Raw genomic sequence first — 13,642 nt, 5'->3', positions numbered from 1 at the left:
CTTCAAAACATATCGCCACTTCCACGTAAAAATTCTCCACCGTAGTCTTTCTTATACCATACCCATTTTGTCCTGTCACTGTGTCCACAAATCTCTTCACCAATGCCGAAGATTTGCAATCTTGATATATCGCATTTGTTTGTAGACTAAAACCAGCATTGGCTTCTACTTGATGATTATTCTCATGTCTCCTTATCATTTTTGTCCTTGGGAAATTGAAGAGGAGTTCGTGGAGTTTAGTATAACATATGCCCATGAAGACAATGATGTGGTGGATCAAGCCAAAAAGGATAAAATGTTTGACTTTGAAGAAAGTAATAGCACGAAGAAATCCGGCTTAGCCGAACGTCTCACCTGGTAAGTCCTATTTCCTTGTTCATGCTGTTAACTCTGAATACAGTATAGAAGAGAATATTGATGAGATCAAAGCAACGTTAGCGCAGTGAAAAAAAAAGTCTTAGCTTGCAATAATGCCCTCAAAAGTTTCAAATAAATAAATGGTCGTACTAGTTAGTTTCCATGAAAGACTTTAGCCCTACGATCACCATGAGAAACGGACCATGACTATTCCGCCTACATCCGCAAAAAGAGCCAAAGGTATACTATATACTTCAACTCTTCATCTCCGGGTAGATAATTGCCATGTAGCAAATAGCGATACGTTAAAAAAAAATTCAAGAATTTTAGATTTAATCTATGCGGTTCGTCAGTCTGTGGTGCTTCCAATGTGCAGTATATATCTTATTTGTTTGGAAACTCAGTTGATCTAAACATTGAAGTATCTAGACCGACATACCAATGCCCTTTTGGTTTAACAATGGAGGCGCTAACCTCAATTCTCTATCGTATGTAACTGTTTAGACCAAATTTGGCTTCTTTCTTCATATTCCGTTGAATAATTAAGCATCATAAATTTTATTTATTTGTATAGTCTTCAACAATCTGGATTTTATTTATTTTTGGTATTTTTTTTTTTTTGTAAAAAATTTTATTTATTTTTGGTATTCTTGAACACTGCCAGAGAAACAATTTTAATAACCTAGATCATAGAGTAAGATTTGGAATCGAGAAACAAAACTACTGGAACACAATTAATAGACCAAGAGGAAAATGTTGGGGGAGAAATAGAAAAAATCTTAACTACTTTGGTCAAATTAGGTTTTGCAATGTGAATTAGGAACCTGAATCGCGAACCAAAAGATAAAAAAACACTACAGAACAAAAGATTCCAAGTGGAAGCAATAAAAATTGATGGGTTGTAATAAGATTTTCTTCTAAATCCATAGCTAAGCAAACCATACCAAGATAAACAACTACTAAAAGAGTGATATTCCAATTTCATAAAATACGAATTATTTTAAAAGAAATTGTAATCTAGCTCCATCCTAGAACACAAACAGGTACTATAATCATTTCACCTAATTAACAATTTTAACGACCAATACTCACAAAATCTACACCACAAAACTCATAAAATGCACATCAATCTCAACAATAACTAACACGAGCAAACATTCAACATAAAAAGCATCAATAAAACTATAGAATATAGCTAAAGAGTCAAACTCATTATAGAAACTGAAATCAAAAGACACATTCCCATGTCCGAAACATAAATAACATTCGATGAAACAAAATTTAAAACAACGACAGAACCTTACGACAACCTTTCGCTTAATCAACGTTCTGCATAACATCCTCAGCAGTGAACTTGGTCCCCTTGTCCTTATCCGCAGCAGCACGTCCCTTCGCCTTCCTCTCCAAAAGCGACTTCCTGTCCTTATCAAGACGGAGCTTCGTGATCACCACTTTCGACGGCTGGACTCCGACGTTCACGGTGGTTCCGTTCACCTTCTCCCTCGTGATCCTCTCGATGTGAATCACCCACTTGCGACGGTACACCTGGACGACCTTTCCATCACGTCCCTTGTAGGTCCCACGAACGATCTGAACCTCGTCGTCCTTGCGGATGGGCATGGATCTGACGTTGTACTTTTGGCGAAGGTCGGTGGAGAGCGGTGAGCTCATGATGACGCGCCTCTCGCTTGAGGAGGCTGTGAAGTGAGCCTTGCGGTTCTTCCTGCGAGAGGAGGTGACTCTTGGGTTGTACTTCATCTTCGCCGCCGGGTTGTGGAGAAACTCACTCTCTCTCTAGGGTTTTTCTCTGTGGACGAGGATGCGGTAGTGAGTGTTAGCGGCGAATATATAGTCTGTACACAGAGCTAGGTTTTAGTTGATGTTTGGGCTTTCTTTGTAATGGGCTTGGGCTTGTATGAGACTTCCACTCTTTAGTTCTATAATGGACTTTATTGGGCTTGCATGAGACTTTCACTCTTTAGTTCTATAGCTAGATTCATTATATGATTATGAAGTATATATTACCCACCACAGTTCTAAGTTCTAATATTTGTTTTTATTTAAATTTCAATATCTAGATGCATTAAAAACTCAAAAGTGACGTTGCTTGAGCTCGATTTGAGGTGTTCCGTGTTCGCCCAGTTATAATCAATCATGATTTAATTTAGTTTACCAGTCATGTCATGCAATTTAGAGGAGCAACTTATCTGCTGGGAGGAAGAGATAAACAAAATTAAGTGATATATAGGTAAAATTCTTGTTAACTTTTAACCAAATAAATCAGAATTATTCAAAGGAAAATAGATGCTAAGGGATGACAAAGTGAGGATGTGTCAAGAGAACTGGATCTTGTTTAGAAAAACATATGAACTTTATAGTTTCTTCAAACCAGAGACCATAACATATTAACATGTGAATTTAGTTTCCTTCACAAGCTGGGATTAATCAAACAAGTATTTCTTGGTAGAGACTTGTTGCCCGAACAAATTCGAATATAAACAATTCAATGTTATAACCACAAAATTTGTTAGTTAGTAACACAAAACCAATCAAACTTAGATAGGATATTAATGCAATAGTACTATATACAAAAGTCTAATTAATATATTTCAAATTTTAGTGAAAATTTGAATGTAGAACCAAACACATCTGCAGCATGTGGACGTGGTCCCTCTACATGAATGAGAAGGTTATTGAAGAAGAAAAGGGAAAACGCATTTAAAGACTTTCACGTATATTATAACGATCACAATAAAATCATTTATTACCTCTATTACCACATTTATTGCCATTCACTGCAAGTTTTCCTTTCCTTTCTTTACTCTCAAAAACCTAACCGGCGATTTCGAATCTTCTCTTAAATCACACAAAACTTTCTTTTTTTCATCTTCTCTCTGGAGAACCAAAGAAAAAAAAAGAGAATGAAGCGAGGAATAAGTTTAGGGTTTGTAGATACGATCTACGAAGAAGAAGAAGAAGAAGAAGACTACGTGGATCACTCCTCCTCTTTCTCTTCTTCTTCATCATCTATATCTCCTTCTCCTCAACCACGTATCAATCTCTCTTCTTCTTCAATGGAGCTTGAATCTAGACTCCTTAAATGGTAATGTTTCTCTAAACTTTTACCAAAATTTACCGCATTATTTAATATTCTTTTACCGCATTTTAATTTATTTTTAGAGTTATTTGTATGCTATGATTATTATTCTATATTTTGTTTTGATATATTCAGGTCGTTGGTTAATAATTCTAAACCTGATGTGCTGGTACATGTGGGAGGCACAAGGTTCCATCTTCATAAGGTTACGTTTTTCAAACTTTTGTTTGCCAATTTCGGACATTGCCCATTTGTTTGGTTTCATCAAAATCAATAAATATTTCAACGATTTTCCATGGTATGTTGCAACTCATTTTAACCTTTTTAACTACATACTCTTTTTAATTTATAAATAAAATAATAGATTTTAATGTTTTTCACTTATATTACAAAACATGATAAAATTTGATTATAAGTATATTGATTTTCTGTAAATAACAGTTTCACTATTTCTAAATCAAACGTAATCCAGTGAATTTTGATTTTGAAGTTTATAATAACATTTGAAAAATATTTTTCTAAAACATTTATCTTTTGAAAACTGATAAAATATAGCTATTTTTAAAAAAGTAAAATAAATTACACATTTAATGTGAATAAGCAAAAAGGTCTGATTTTATTGTATGTCATGTTTTTATCCCATAGGATCTTCTGTCAAGGAGGAGTGGCTATTTAAAACGCCACCTAACGAACGTTAACGAATTAACTCTCTCACCGCCGTTAAACATAACGGCTGAAACGTTCACGTTAGTAACCGCTTTCTGCTACGGCGCACACCTTGAACTAACGCCGTTTAATGTCGTTTCGCTGAGAGTCGCCGCTGAGCTTCTTCTGATGACGGGAGCTGGAAGAAATGACGTCAGAGATAATCTGAGGAACTTGACGGAGTCCTATCTCCGACGAGTCGTCTTCGTCAACGTCGACTACATCAAGATCGTTCTCCGGTCATGCCTCACCTTGCTTCCGGATTCGGAAACGACGGCGTTTTTAGTCGGAAGATGCATCGAAGCTTTGACGGAAGTCGGAGACGGAGAGTGCGTCAACGAGTTTCTCGAGCAAGCCGTTATACTTCCCGCCGGAGATTTCATCGTCGTTTCCGGCGCCGTGCAGCAAAGGTTCCCGCGCCACGATTTGCTTTACAGAGTCGTTGATGCTTACGTGAAGGTAGGGTTAATTTCGTAAAATCGGTGTTCAAATTTGATTAATGCGACGTGTTCGCTTTACAATTGGATGTACATTTTCCGCAGGAGCATGACGGAGAGATAACGGAGGAAGAGAAGGTTCAGATATGTAATTCGATAGAGTGCGACAAACTCTCGCCGCCGTTACTCCTCCACGCCGTGCAAAACCCGAAAATGCCCCTGAGGTTCATCGTACGCGCGATGCTACAAGAGCAGCTCAACACGCGCCACTCGATCATAACTGCAGCCGACGCGGTCGCTGCTTCAGCTGGACATCGAAACCGAGAGATCACCCAGGCGGAGAGAGACTCCTCCGTGACGCTGGGGTCGCTTCTCCAGCGAGACACGGCGGCGAGGCAAAACTGCAGGCTAAGAGCTGCGATGAACTCAACGAGCTCGAGGATCAAGAGCTTGGAGAAGGAGCTCGACGAGATGAAGAAGCTCATATCGAAAGAATCAGAACGGATGATGGAGTCTAAGTCGAGGAGTGTGATGGACTCTGCTCGGTCCGCGAGTTTCCATTGCGTTCTCAGTTCGAGTAACGTAAACAAGATGCAGAGAGGAGAGAGAGGTTCGGTTTCCTCACTGAGCACGACTTTCCGGCGAGGAGGAGCCTCTCCGCCGCCGCAGAAAAGTCTTGGTAAAAGACTAATTAAGGGAATAAAGAACGCTTTCTCATCTAAACAAGAAGGCAAGAAAAATGCAGATACATTTGAGGAGATTTATGATGGGTTAGAAGATTTCGTCTGGATCAAAGATGATGACAACGTCTCTGAAGAACTTCACTCTCATTACGTCGAGAACAAATGATCTCTCTCTCTCTCTATCTCTTGCATTAATAGCTTGTAGCCAAAGTGATTCTATGTTTCTTCTTTTCAAGTGATGAAATTCCCGATGTAGTGGATGGATGGATCTTTTCACGAATTTGCAGATCTCTGTGTTGAAGTTTTGTTTAGCTGCATATATATTATGTTCATGTGTTACTGTTATAGCCCAACGGATAAAACACGAGGATGAGAAGAAACCATATCGTTTCGCCTCGTACTTTCTTCAGCTCCGCGACTCGTTATTCTTCTTTGGAAAAAAGTTTCCTTCTTAGCTACATGAAGTTTACTATAATATGGTGGAAACCATCCGATGTATGAGAATGTGTCAACAACTACACGAATTTTATGTTAATACATGTCACATGTACGAAGTAAATAATAATATGGTGGCAACATCACAATCGGGTTTAATTGATTTTAAGTTAAGTTAATGGAGTCAATCCGTAATTTATTAAACTTAATAAATTTTATGATTTATTAAGTTTAATAAACTTAATTGATTTTGTTAATAAACTTAATAACTTTATTAAACTTATTAAAATTAATAAATTTATTAAACTTAAATCATTTATTAATAATCTTAATAAACTTAATCACTTAATAAATTTATTAAATTTATTAAGTTTGATAATTTATTAAGTTTAATAAATTATTAAGTTTAAGTTTATTAAATTATTAAGTTTATTAAGTTTAATAAATTTATTAAGTATAATAAATTATTAAGTTAAAGTTTATTAAATTACTAAGTTTATTAATAAATCAATTAAGTTTATTAAACTTAATACATTATTAAGTTTATTAAGTTTAGTAAATTACGGATTGACCCCATCAACTTAGCTTAAAATCAATTAAACCCGATTGTGATGTCGCCACCATATTATTATTTACTTCATACATGTAACATGTATTAACATAAACTTTGTGTAGTTGTTGACACATTCTCATACATTGGATGGTTTCCACCATATTATAGTAAACTTCGTGTAGTTAGGAAACTTTTTTTCCTTCGAAAATTTCCATCTTCATATGGTTGAGTAGCTGCAGGTTTCGTGGCGGAAGCGCCGCGGTGGTGGTGGCTATCGAATTGATGGCTGCTATCAGCCATTCCTTCACCGTCCTCGTGAAAAGTCTCTCTCTCTCTCCGTCTAGCGGCAAACTTTAAACTCTCCGGCAGAAGAACGTCGTCAACGGTTTATTAGGGGGTAATAACTCAGTTTTATCGGCGCGAATAAAAAAAAAAGATAACCGGGGATGCGGGTCGGGTTTAGATTTTGTTAATAAACAAATCCAAACCAAGTATAATTCAAGTTTTGTATATCATAACAAAATATTCAATTTAAACCGAACTAAACCGAAACTGAATACTCTTCCTAAAAGAAAGGTAACAGCACTGTGTCCCCCAAACAAAGGTGACACAATTATCCTCAAACTGATCTGTTATTTATTAACAAAGGCCTAAAAACTCTCTATCTCTCTACCTGTAAAGCAGCACAACAACAACAACAACAATAAGCAGCAGCACAAAAGACAAAACAAAGAAGAAGAAGAAGTAACACAAACTCTGCTCTGTCTTCTCCTTAAGCAATATTCTTCCCTCCTCCTAAAGGCAACCGCCATTGTCTATGCCAATACACAGAAACTCTCGACCACATCGGAAACCCGAAAGTAAACTCAAGTGGCCTATCAGCCGGACCCCCAACTATCAACGGCAGCCACAAATACCTCGAATCTCTTAAATCCGCAGGGTTCCACCTATCCGCCATAAATATAAACGCACCAGGCACACCAGGTAAGGGTATCACATACGTGCTCTGCGAGAAAAACGTCGTCAGCCTAAACACCTTGTTCCCACCAACGCAAGGGTTCCCCAACGTCTCCCACGGTCCCATTATCGACTCAGCTGCATGAGCCAACGCTTCGTTTGGTGCCCACCCCGTGCAACCTGATGTGATCATGTAGTAAGTGTTCTGGTGTTTGAAGATAGCTGGCGCTTCTCTGTGTTGTCCCACCATGATCCTCTTCATAACCGGTTTTACATCGAGGTAATCCTCGGTTAAGGGACCGATGTGTAGCACGCTGTTGTCCTCTGATGAGTATATCAAGTAGGCGACGTTATCATCGTCTTTGAAGATGGTCATGTCTCTACTGTCGAAGCCGTGTGGGGATTTGCTGTATAAGTAATCGAATGGACCTGTTGGGGTGTCGCTAATGGCTACACCAACGGAAGCTTTAGTGTAGTTTGCGTCGTCTATATGCATCCACATCACGTACTTCCCTGTTTCTGAGTTGTAGATCACTTTGGGACGCTCGAGGACGTTGGATTTGTGTAAGTCATGTGTCTCGTCTGTCTCTTCGGCTGCTAATACAACACCTTCGTTCTTCCATGTCCACAAGTCTTGAGACGAGTAGCATCCAACACCGATTATATCAACCTGAAAACAAGTACAAGAAACTGTTACTTTTATTATATTCCAATGTTCTAAAAATCGGCAAATGGGATACAAGCAAACAATTTTTTCAAACCGAATTTATAAAAAAAATTGATCTTAAGTTTTCCAAAACCCAGTCTAAAATCGGTCTAGACATCCATTTATAAGGCGCCTAACTACCGCCTAGAGATTTCATGAACATTGTTACATTCTAACTTTAAAGTTTCAAGAGTGAGACAGTAGTAGTAACAACTTACTCGAGCTGGTCCGTTCTTGTAAGAGAGATAAGTTGGTCCATCTTTATATTCACCGTACCAATAGTAACTCTTGGACCTTTCATCATACAAAATGCCACCACCATGTGCTTGAATCGGATTCCCTTCCGTGTCCAACCAAATCTTCCCAGGGAAGAAGTTGTGCAATGTGTCATTACCATCTTTGGTCGGACCAAAAGCGGTTTTGATGTCTGGAAAGAAAAGATGTCGGATCTGTGAGTTTTCGTCGAGAAACTCTTCGACCAAAGTGGTGGGTCTTTTGGGTTTGCGTTTGATGGCTCGTGCAGAACGCTTCCTAGGAGGGGGCATGTGAATGTTCTCTTCTTCCACTCGTTCTAGCTCACGGACAATGGGATGGTGGGTTAGTAACCGAGAAGATACTTCAAGATCTACGCTATAGTTTCTGCTGTATAACATGATGAGATGAATCATGAAAACACATCCCGCAAGTGTTGATACTAGTGAAAACGGTGAACAACGCAGTAACGCTGGCTTCTTGTTGTGTTTGCTCTTTGCCATCTTCTTCAAAGATGTATGTATCTACACTGTTCACAACCTATTCAATACACCCAAAACAAAAATAACAATATTAAGTAAGCATCTAATTAAGCAAAAAATTGTCCTTTTTAAAATTTATTGGCAACAGCAAAATGTTTTCTTTAAGTCAAAAAAAGAAACTGGTCTATGACAAATGAAGAAACTGTTCTAATTCAAGCTAATTCCTCTTTTTAGGAGATGATATATTTTCTGAAAGTGTCATGTGGGGTTTCCATGTATAGTGTTCAAATTCATCAAATTATAGTTCGCTGGCAGATAATCAAACCCGGTTTAAGAGAATCAAACCGGTATGAGGAGTTACATTAGTGCAATGTTCCTCAATGATTAGCAAAATTAAGCAGTTTCCGACACCAGATCCAAACATAAAGAAGCTAGACCCTTAAAGACAGGTAATTGCCAGCAGAAGATAACAAGAAGTTGTATAAACACATAGACAATTAGGAGACAAAGGGATCTTACCTGAAAGACAAGCCGGAGCCAAATTTTCCGACCGGGATGTCCTTAATGGCGCAATCAAACAACAAACTTTCGGTTTACATGTGGTTCAGATTGTCCGGAGAAGAAGGTCGAACCTGGGAAGGTAATTACGGAGCTAAATTACAGCAACCCTCAGGATTAGATTTGGGGAAATGAAAGGAATGGGTGGGTGAGGTTTGGTTAATAAGGATCTGTCACGGTGACAAAGAGAGGTCTTTGATTATGATTCAGACGTGCGACCAAAAGAACGAGACAGATAGTTCCTTCTTTTACTCGTCTGATGAGTTTCTGGTGTTTTTCTTTTTCTTGGGATCTTGTTCTGTCTGGTTATTTAACTAATTTACTTTTTTCATTTTAATTAAATGTAATGATTGTCTTGTTAATGTATTTCTCCATCAGTGTAGGATTCATTAATGTGAATTACATAACCAATTAGTATTTTGCAATTCCAGCTTTAATTGTAGGCTACAAAATATCTATGTTTATATACATCTTAGCTAAATTTGTTTATAATTTTTCATAAAACGCATTTCTTTACATCTAGACAATTCAACCAGATGATTGTCCAAATTACCAAACAAACTCTATCCTTTACCAGGCGTGATTCGATTCAGTTCTCAGAAGTAATGTTTTCTGAATGTAAAATTTTCTAATCAATATTTAGATAATTATTCATGCAATAAAGAAATGTTAAACCTAAACGGCTTTAGTGGTTGACCAATTCGTTGTTCACCCTTTTCTTATCAGTTATCACTAGCTGCTCATTTATTATGTATACAGCTAATGAAGCCAAAACTTTTATCATTTACATATTTAACGAATGTCTTTCGAGATTTAAGTTCACTTATCCAACTCAACATAATGGTTTTCGATTGTTCGGTCAGCATTAGTGAATGCAGTTATGGGGTAGAATCACCAGTGCATGTAGTCAATAACTTACTCACTTTAATTAAATTCTGAAATCAAATTAAAAATAATAAATGCATGTATAGTACATAAAATATGAAATGAATAATACATATTTTCATAAATTTGGTAGATAATAAAGATTAACTAGGTGTTTTGTCCGCATATGCAGACATAATTATTTTACACATGTTAATAATACTCAAAACCATTGTTTATATGTTCAAAAAGGTTAATACAATAAATTAAACATTCATTTATGTAGGTGTTTGTTAATATATTATACTATTTACTGCATAACATAACTTCAGAATGATGAATATTTTAGGAAGTTTTTACACACTACATTCATTATTATTTTTTTATTAACAACTAAAATAATTTATTTTTATTTTTATTTTGGCAAAAACAGTAAATTCTTCTTTTTTTTTTACAACTTGTGGCCCTAATTTTTATTGATAGTCATAAAAAATCAAAGAAAACAAAATATTGAGTATGTCTCATGTTATATTGAATAATATTAGAATAAATGACCAGTGTTTTCACTAAACTCTCATCTACCGTATAAATGTTAAGAGTTAAAGTACTTACCGGTCCTCATTTTTCTGTTTCTCAAATTTTAAAATTTTATGATTTAAATATGTTTTATTTTTAGATAATGATCATTTTAGCTGCCAGTCATGGTGTCCTACGTGAATGTAAATATTTGCTTTGAGGAGATCCAAATAACATAGCGTTTGATTTGATAAAGTACATTTGGAAAAATCATATATAAAATAGATTTTAATAAAAATATGACAAATAAACAAAACTACTAATTAAAATTGTTGAGAACATGAACATCTCTTATATCAGTTAGATACTAATATTAATTCAAAATAAACACCCAAAATAAGAATCAAACATATATCAAATATATTAAATAGTAATAAAAGATAATATATAGATCGGATTATCCTAAGTCACATATTTATGGTTTCTAATATAGCTAAAATACTTTAAAATATGACAAAAGAAAAAAATTACTGACTAAATTTATTGAGAACATGACAAATAAACAAAATTATTAAAGTTATAGAAAAACTGATAACTAAGCAAAATTACTTATCAAATAATAATATAGATTAGTCAAAAAGGAGATTTAGATTTATGAAAAGAGACAAGAGTGTAAATAATTTTTATAATTAATTTTTAAATATTATCTGGGTCGGGCCATTACTAGTGGGTCAATTAGTTAAAGCCCTTGTTCCGAAACTCGCTAGGCGCTACGCGTGCGGTCGGGTTGGGCCTAGCGCCTAATGAAAAAATCGGAGATTAATCATATTTAATCGTCGATTAATTTTGGCTATAATAATTGATTTGTTTAGGTAAATCACTATTCTAACGTGGTCTAGTGGTGAATGTCTATGTTTAATACACTACTAGATTTTGGATCTGCGCACCCACGCAGATGTATCTTCAAAATGATTATATGTTAAGCATTCATGTTACTTGTTCATAGTTTATAGAGTTTTGGGATTGGTGTATTTTGTTCAGTTTGTTCAGTATCCATTTTTAAACTATGGGGATGTATTTGTTTTGGTACAAATTTTCATTTTACTTGGTAACGTGAATATTAAAGTGTAAAATATTTGAGTATTAAGTTTATATTGTGTGGGTTTATTAAATTATACTAAAATTTTATGATTTAAAGTATATTTTAAAGTTATAATTATATATAGTTTTTAAACAGTCATAATAAAAACTAATGAAAAGATAAAAAAATATACTATTCGATTTTTTTCAAAATTTCTTAGTTTTTTTTTTAATTTAAAGTAATTACGCGAATATATGTCATTAATGGTTAGATATTATATGTGATTTGAAAGATTAGAAGCAAAATAAGAGTATGACTGGTTTTCCCGCTATCACCCGCAAACACAACTTTTGCGGTTGGTAGTGGTTGTTGACGTTTTGCAACAATAATTCAAATCGCTCTAAACCGTTTCAAACCGCTCTAAACCTCATAAATTCAAAAGCTGGTTCCAGCTAGATTTGCGGTTGCGGGAGGATAATATTTTTTCAAACAATATAAATACAAAAAATAAAAATATTCAATAAAATTTTTAAATTAGAATTATAAAAAATACTAAAATATATCTATTATATTTAATTAATATTATAAATTTTAAATTTTTTAGTAATTTTTAATAATTTTTAATAATTTTTAAAAATTTAAAACTATAAACTTCTAAATATAATTTTTATATTTATTATAATATTATGATTTTTGATATTTTTATAATTATAAAAAATGTAAATATTGTTAATTTATTATTTAACAGCTGCTGCATTGGTAGTTAATCAGTCATAAGTATTTCACAAATGCACCAATTTCTAACCGCAGATACAGTTGTACAAATTTTTTAAAACCGTTAGAAACCGCAACCGTTGCGTTTGGACCAGCCAGACCCTAAGAATATTGTGGTAGTTGATTGATATCAAAATGGTTATGGTGATTGCTTAGATATAGGAAAAGATTTTGGAAGATAATTTCAGTTAGGAAAATAATAAATGATAATTTTCAATTTTGAATTACATAATTTATAATACATATACTGGTTTTGATTCGGCAGACGAAAATTAAACCGATGGAATTCTATTGTTAAGCAAAGTTATTAATATGTATATAGGAATGTATCTATTGACTCATTTGATTCATTAGACAAAGATGAACGATCGATCCTAGACAAACAATACAATTTGATTTTGTTTAGTAATGTTATAAAATGATACGAAGGAAAGTACGTATTATATTTAGATGGTGTACAAATGTTCTGGTTTAGTAATGGTATTTTATTTTAAGGGTTTATTAAATAAACCAAACGATTGAGGGTTTAGTAAATCAACCAAACGTCTGTGTTTTACTAATGGTATACAACGATATTTTTACTTTAGTAGCAATTGTAATTAGATGGGCTTGTTATGCTTTGGTTTAGTAACGGTTTTGTAATATCATGAATTAGTATTAGCAATAAATAAAACGGTTGTGTTTTAAGGACAGTGGCATAAGAATGTAATTTTTGAGGAAAATTCAGGGTTAAATAAAATATGTATCATGTTTTAATAGATTAGATGGTATGCTGGGTTCGATAGCCAGTGACTGAGTTTTGGTGTTTTAATGTAAACTCTAGGGCCAATGAATAAAATTACCGGAGTGCCCTCATCTTTAATGTTAGACCTGCAAATTTTACAGTCGACCTGTATTCCACATCTGACTTTTTTTTCTTCATTTTTTTTGCGTTTTCTTCATCTTTTCTTTTTAATCTTGTTCATTTCGACTTAGGTATATCATATCTGTATTATAAATCATGATTTTGAACTTGAAATCAACAAAATGATGAACTTTTTATTTTTGACTGATTAACCAACCGAATCAGGCTAAATCGCCATGGTGAGAGACCGAATTAAGTTTTCTCGGCGAGTAATCGGATGCGGAGAGCGCATTTTTGAACAAGGGTTAAAAGCTAGGGGTGAGAAAAAAAAACAAACCAAA

At 34.7% G+C, this 13,642-nt stretch overlaps 3 protein-coding genes across 5 annotated transcripts; 1 reads left to right on the top strand and 2 right to left on the bottom strand.

Annotated features, from left to right (window-relative positions):
- Nucleotides 1-1,514: 1,514 nt before the first annotated feature.
- On the bottom strand, nt 1,515-2,313 carry LOC106390881 (60S ribosomal protein L26-1). The gene has a single exon (XM_013831423.2). It carries the CDS (start codon nt 2,113-2,115, stop codon nt 1,675-1,677), a length of 441 nt encoding a protein of 146 aa, XP_013686877.2. The 5' UTR covers nt 2,116-2,313; the 3' UTR covers nt 1,515-1,674.
- An 824-nt stretch (nt 2,314-3,137) lies between these two features.
- LOC106390883 (BTB/POZ domain-containing protein At3g49900-like) lies at nt 3,138-5,624 on the top strand. The gene is made up of 4 exons (XM_013831424.3): nt 3,138-3,460; nt 3,590-3,659; nt 4,100-4,618; nt 4,702-5,624. The coding sequence occupies exons 1-4, from the start codon at nt 3,279-3,281 to the stop codon at nt 5,443-5,445; spliced, it is 1,515 nt and encodes a 504-aa protein (XP_013686878.2). The 5' UTR covers nt 3,138-3,278; the 3' UTR covers nt 5,446-5,624.
- A 1,137-nt stretch (nt 5,625-6,761) lies between these two features.
- On the bottom strand, nt 6,762-9,515 carry BNAANNG03950D. 3 transcript variants are annotated; one of them, XM_013831426.3, is made up of 3 exons: nt 9,184-9,515; nt 8,149-8,711; nt 6,762-7,894 (listed from the first exon to the last, which is right to left on the bottom strand). In XM_013831426.3, exons 2-3 carry the CDS (start codon nt 8,683-8,685, stop codon nt 7,040-7,042), a joined length of 1,392 nt encoding a protein of 463 aa, XP_013686880.1. In that variant the 5' UTR covers nt 8,686-8,711; nt 9,184-9,515; the 3' UTR covers nt 6,762-7,039. The 3 variants fall into 3 exon arrangements, with proteins under 3 accessions (XP_013686880.1, XP_022546756.1, XP_013686879.1); XM_022691035.2 differs by having other exon boundaries at nt 8,149-8,706; XM_013831425.3 differs by having other exon boundaries at nt 8,149-8,722; nt 9,184-9,514.
- Between the last annotated feature and the right edge of the window lie 4,127 nt (nt 9,516-13,642).

This window comes from Brassica napus, chromosome A9 (genome assembly GCF_020379485.1).
Source record: "Brassica napus cultivar Da-Ae chromosome A9, Da-Ae, whole genome shotgun sequence".
Classification (NCBI taxonomy): domain Eukaryota; kingdom Viridiplantae; phylum Streptophyta; class Magnoliopsida; order Brassicales; family Brassicaceae; genus Brassica; species Brassica napus.
This window is presented reverse-complemented; position numbering and strand designations above follow the sequence as displayed.

Coding starts and splice junctions, on each gene's coding strand:
- LOC106390881 (XM_013831423.2), bottom strand. CDS start 2,115: ATGAAGTACAACCCAAGAGTCACCTCCTCTCGCAGGAAGAACCGCAAG.
- LOC106390883 (XM_013831424.3), top strand. CDS start 3,279: ATGAAGCGAGGAATAAGTTTAGGGTTTGTAGATACGATCTACGAAGAA. Junction 3,461..3,589: donor GAATCTAGACTCCTTAAATG/GTAATGTTTCTC, acceptor TGATATATTCAG/GTCGTTGGTTAATAATTCTA. Junction 4,619..4,701: donor TCGTTGATGCTTACGTGAAG/GTAGGGTTAATT, acceptor CATTTTCCGCAG/GAGCATGACGGAGAGATAAC.
- BNAANNG03950D (XM_013831426.3), bottom strand. CDS start 8,685: ATGGCAAAGAGCAAACACAACAAGAAGCCAGCGTTACTGCGTTGTTCA. Junction 7,895..8,148: donor ACAAGAACGGACCAGCTCGA/GTAAGTTGTTAC, acceptor ACTTGTTTTCAG/GTTGATATAATCGGTGTTGG.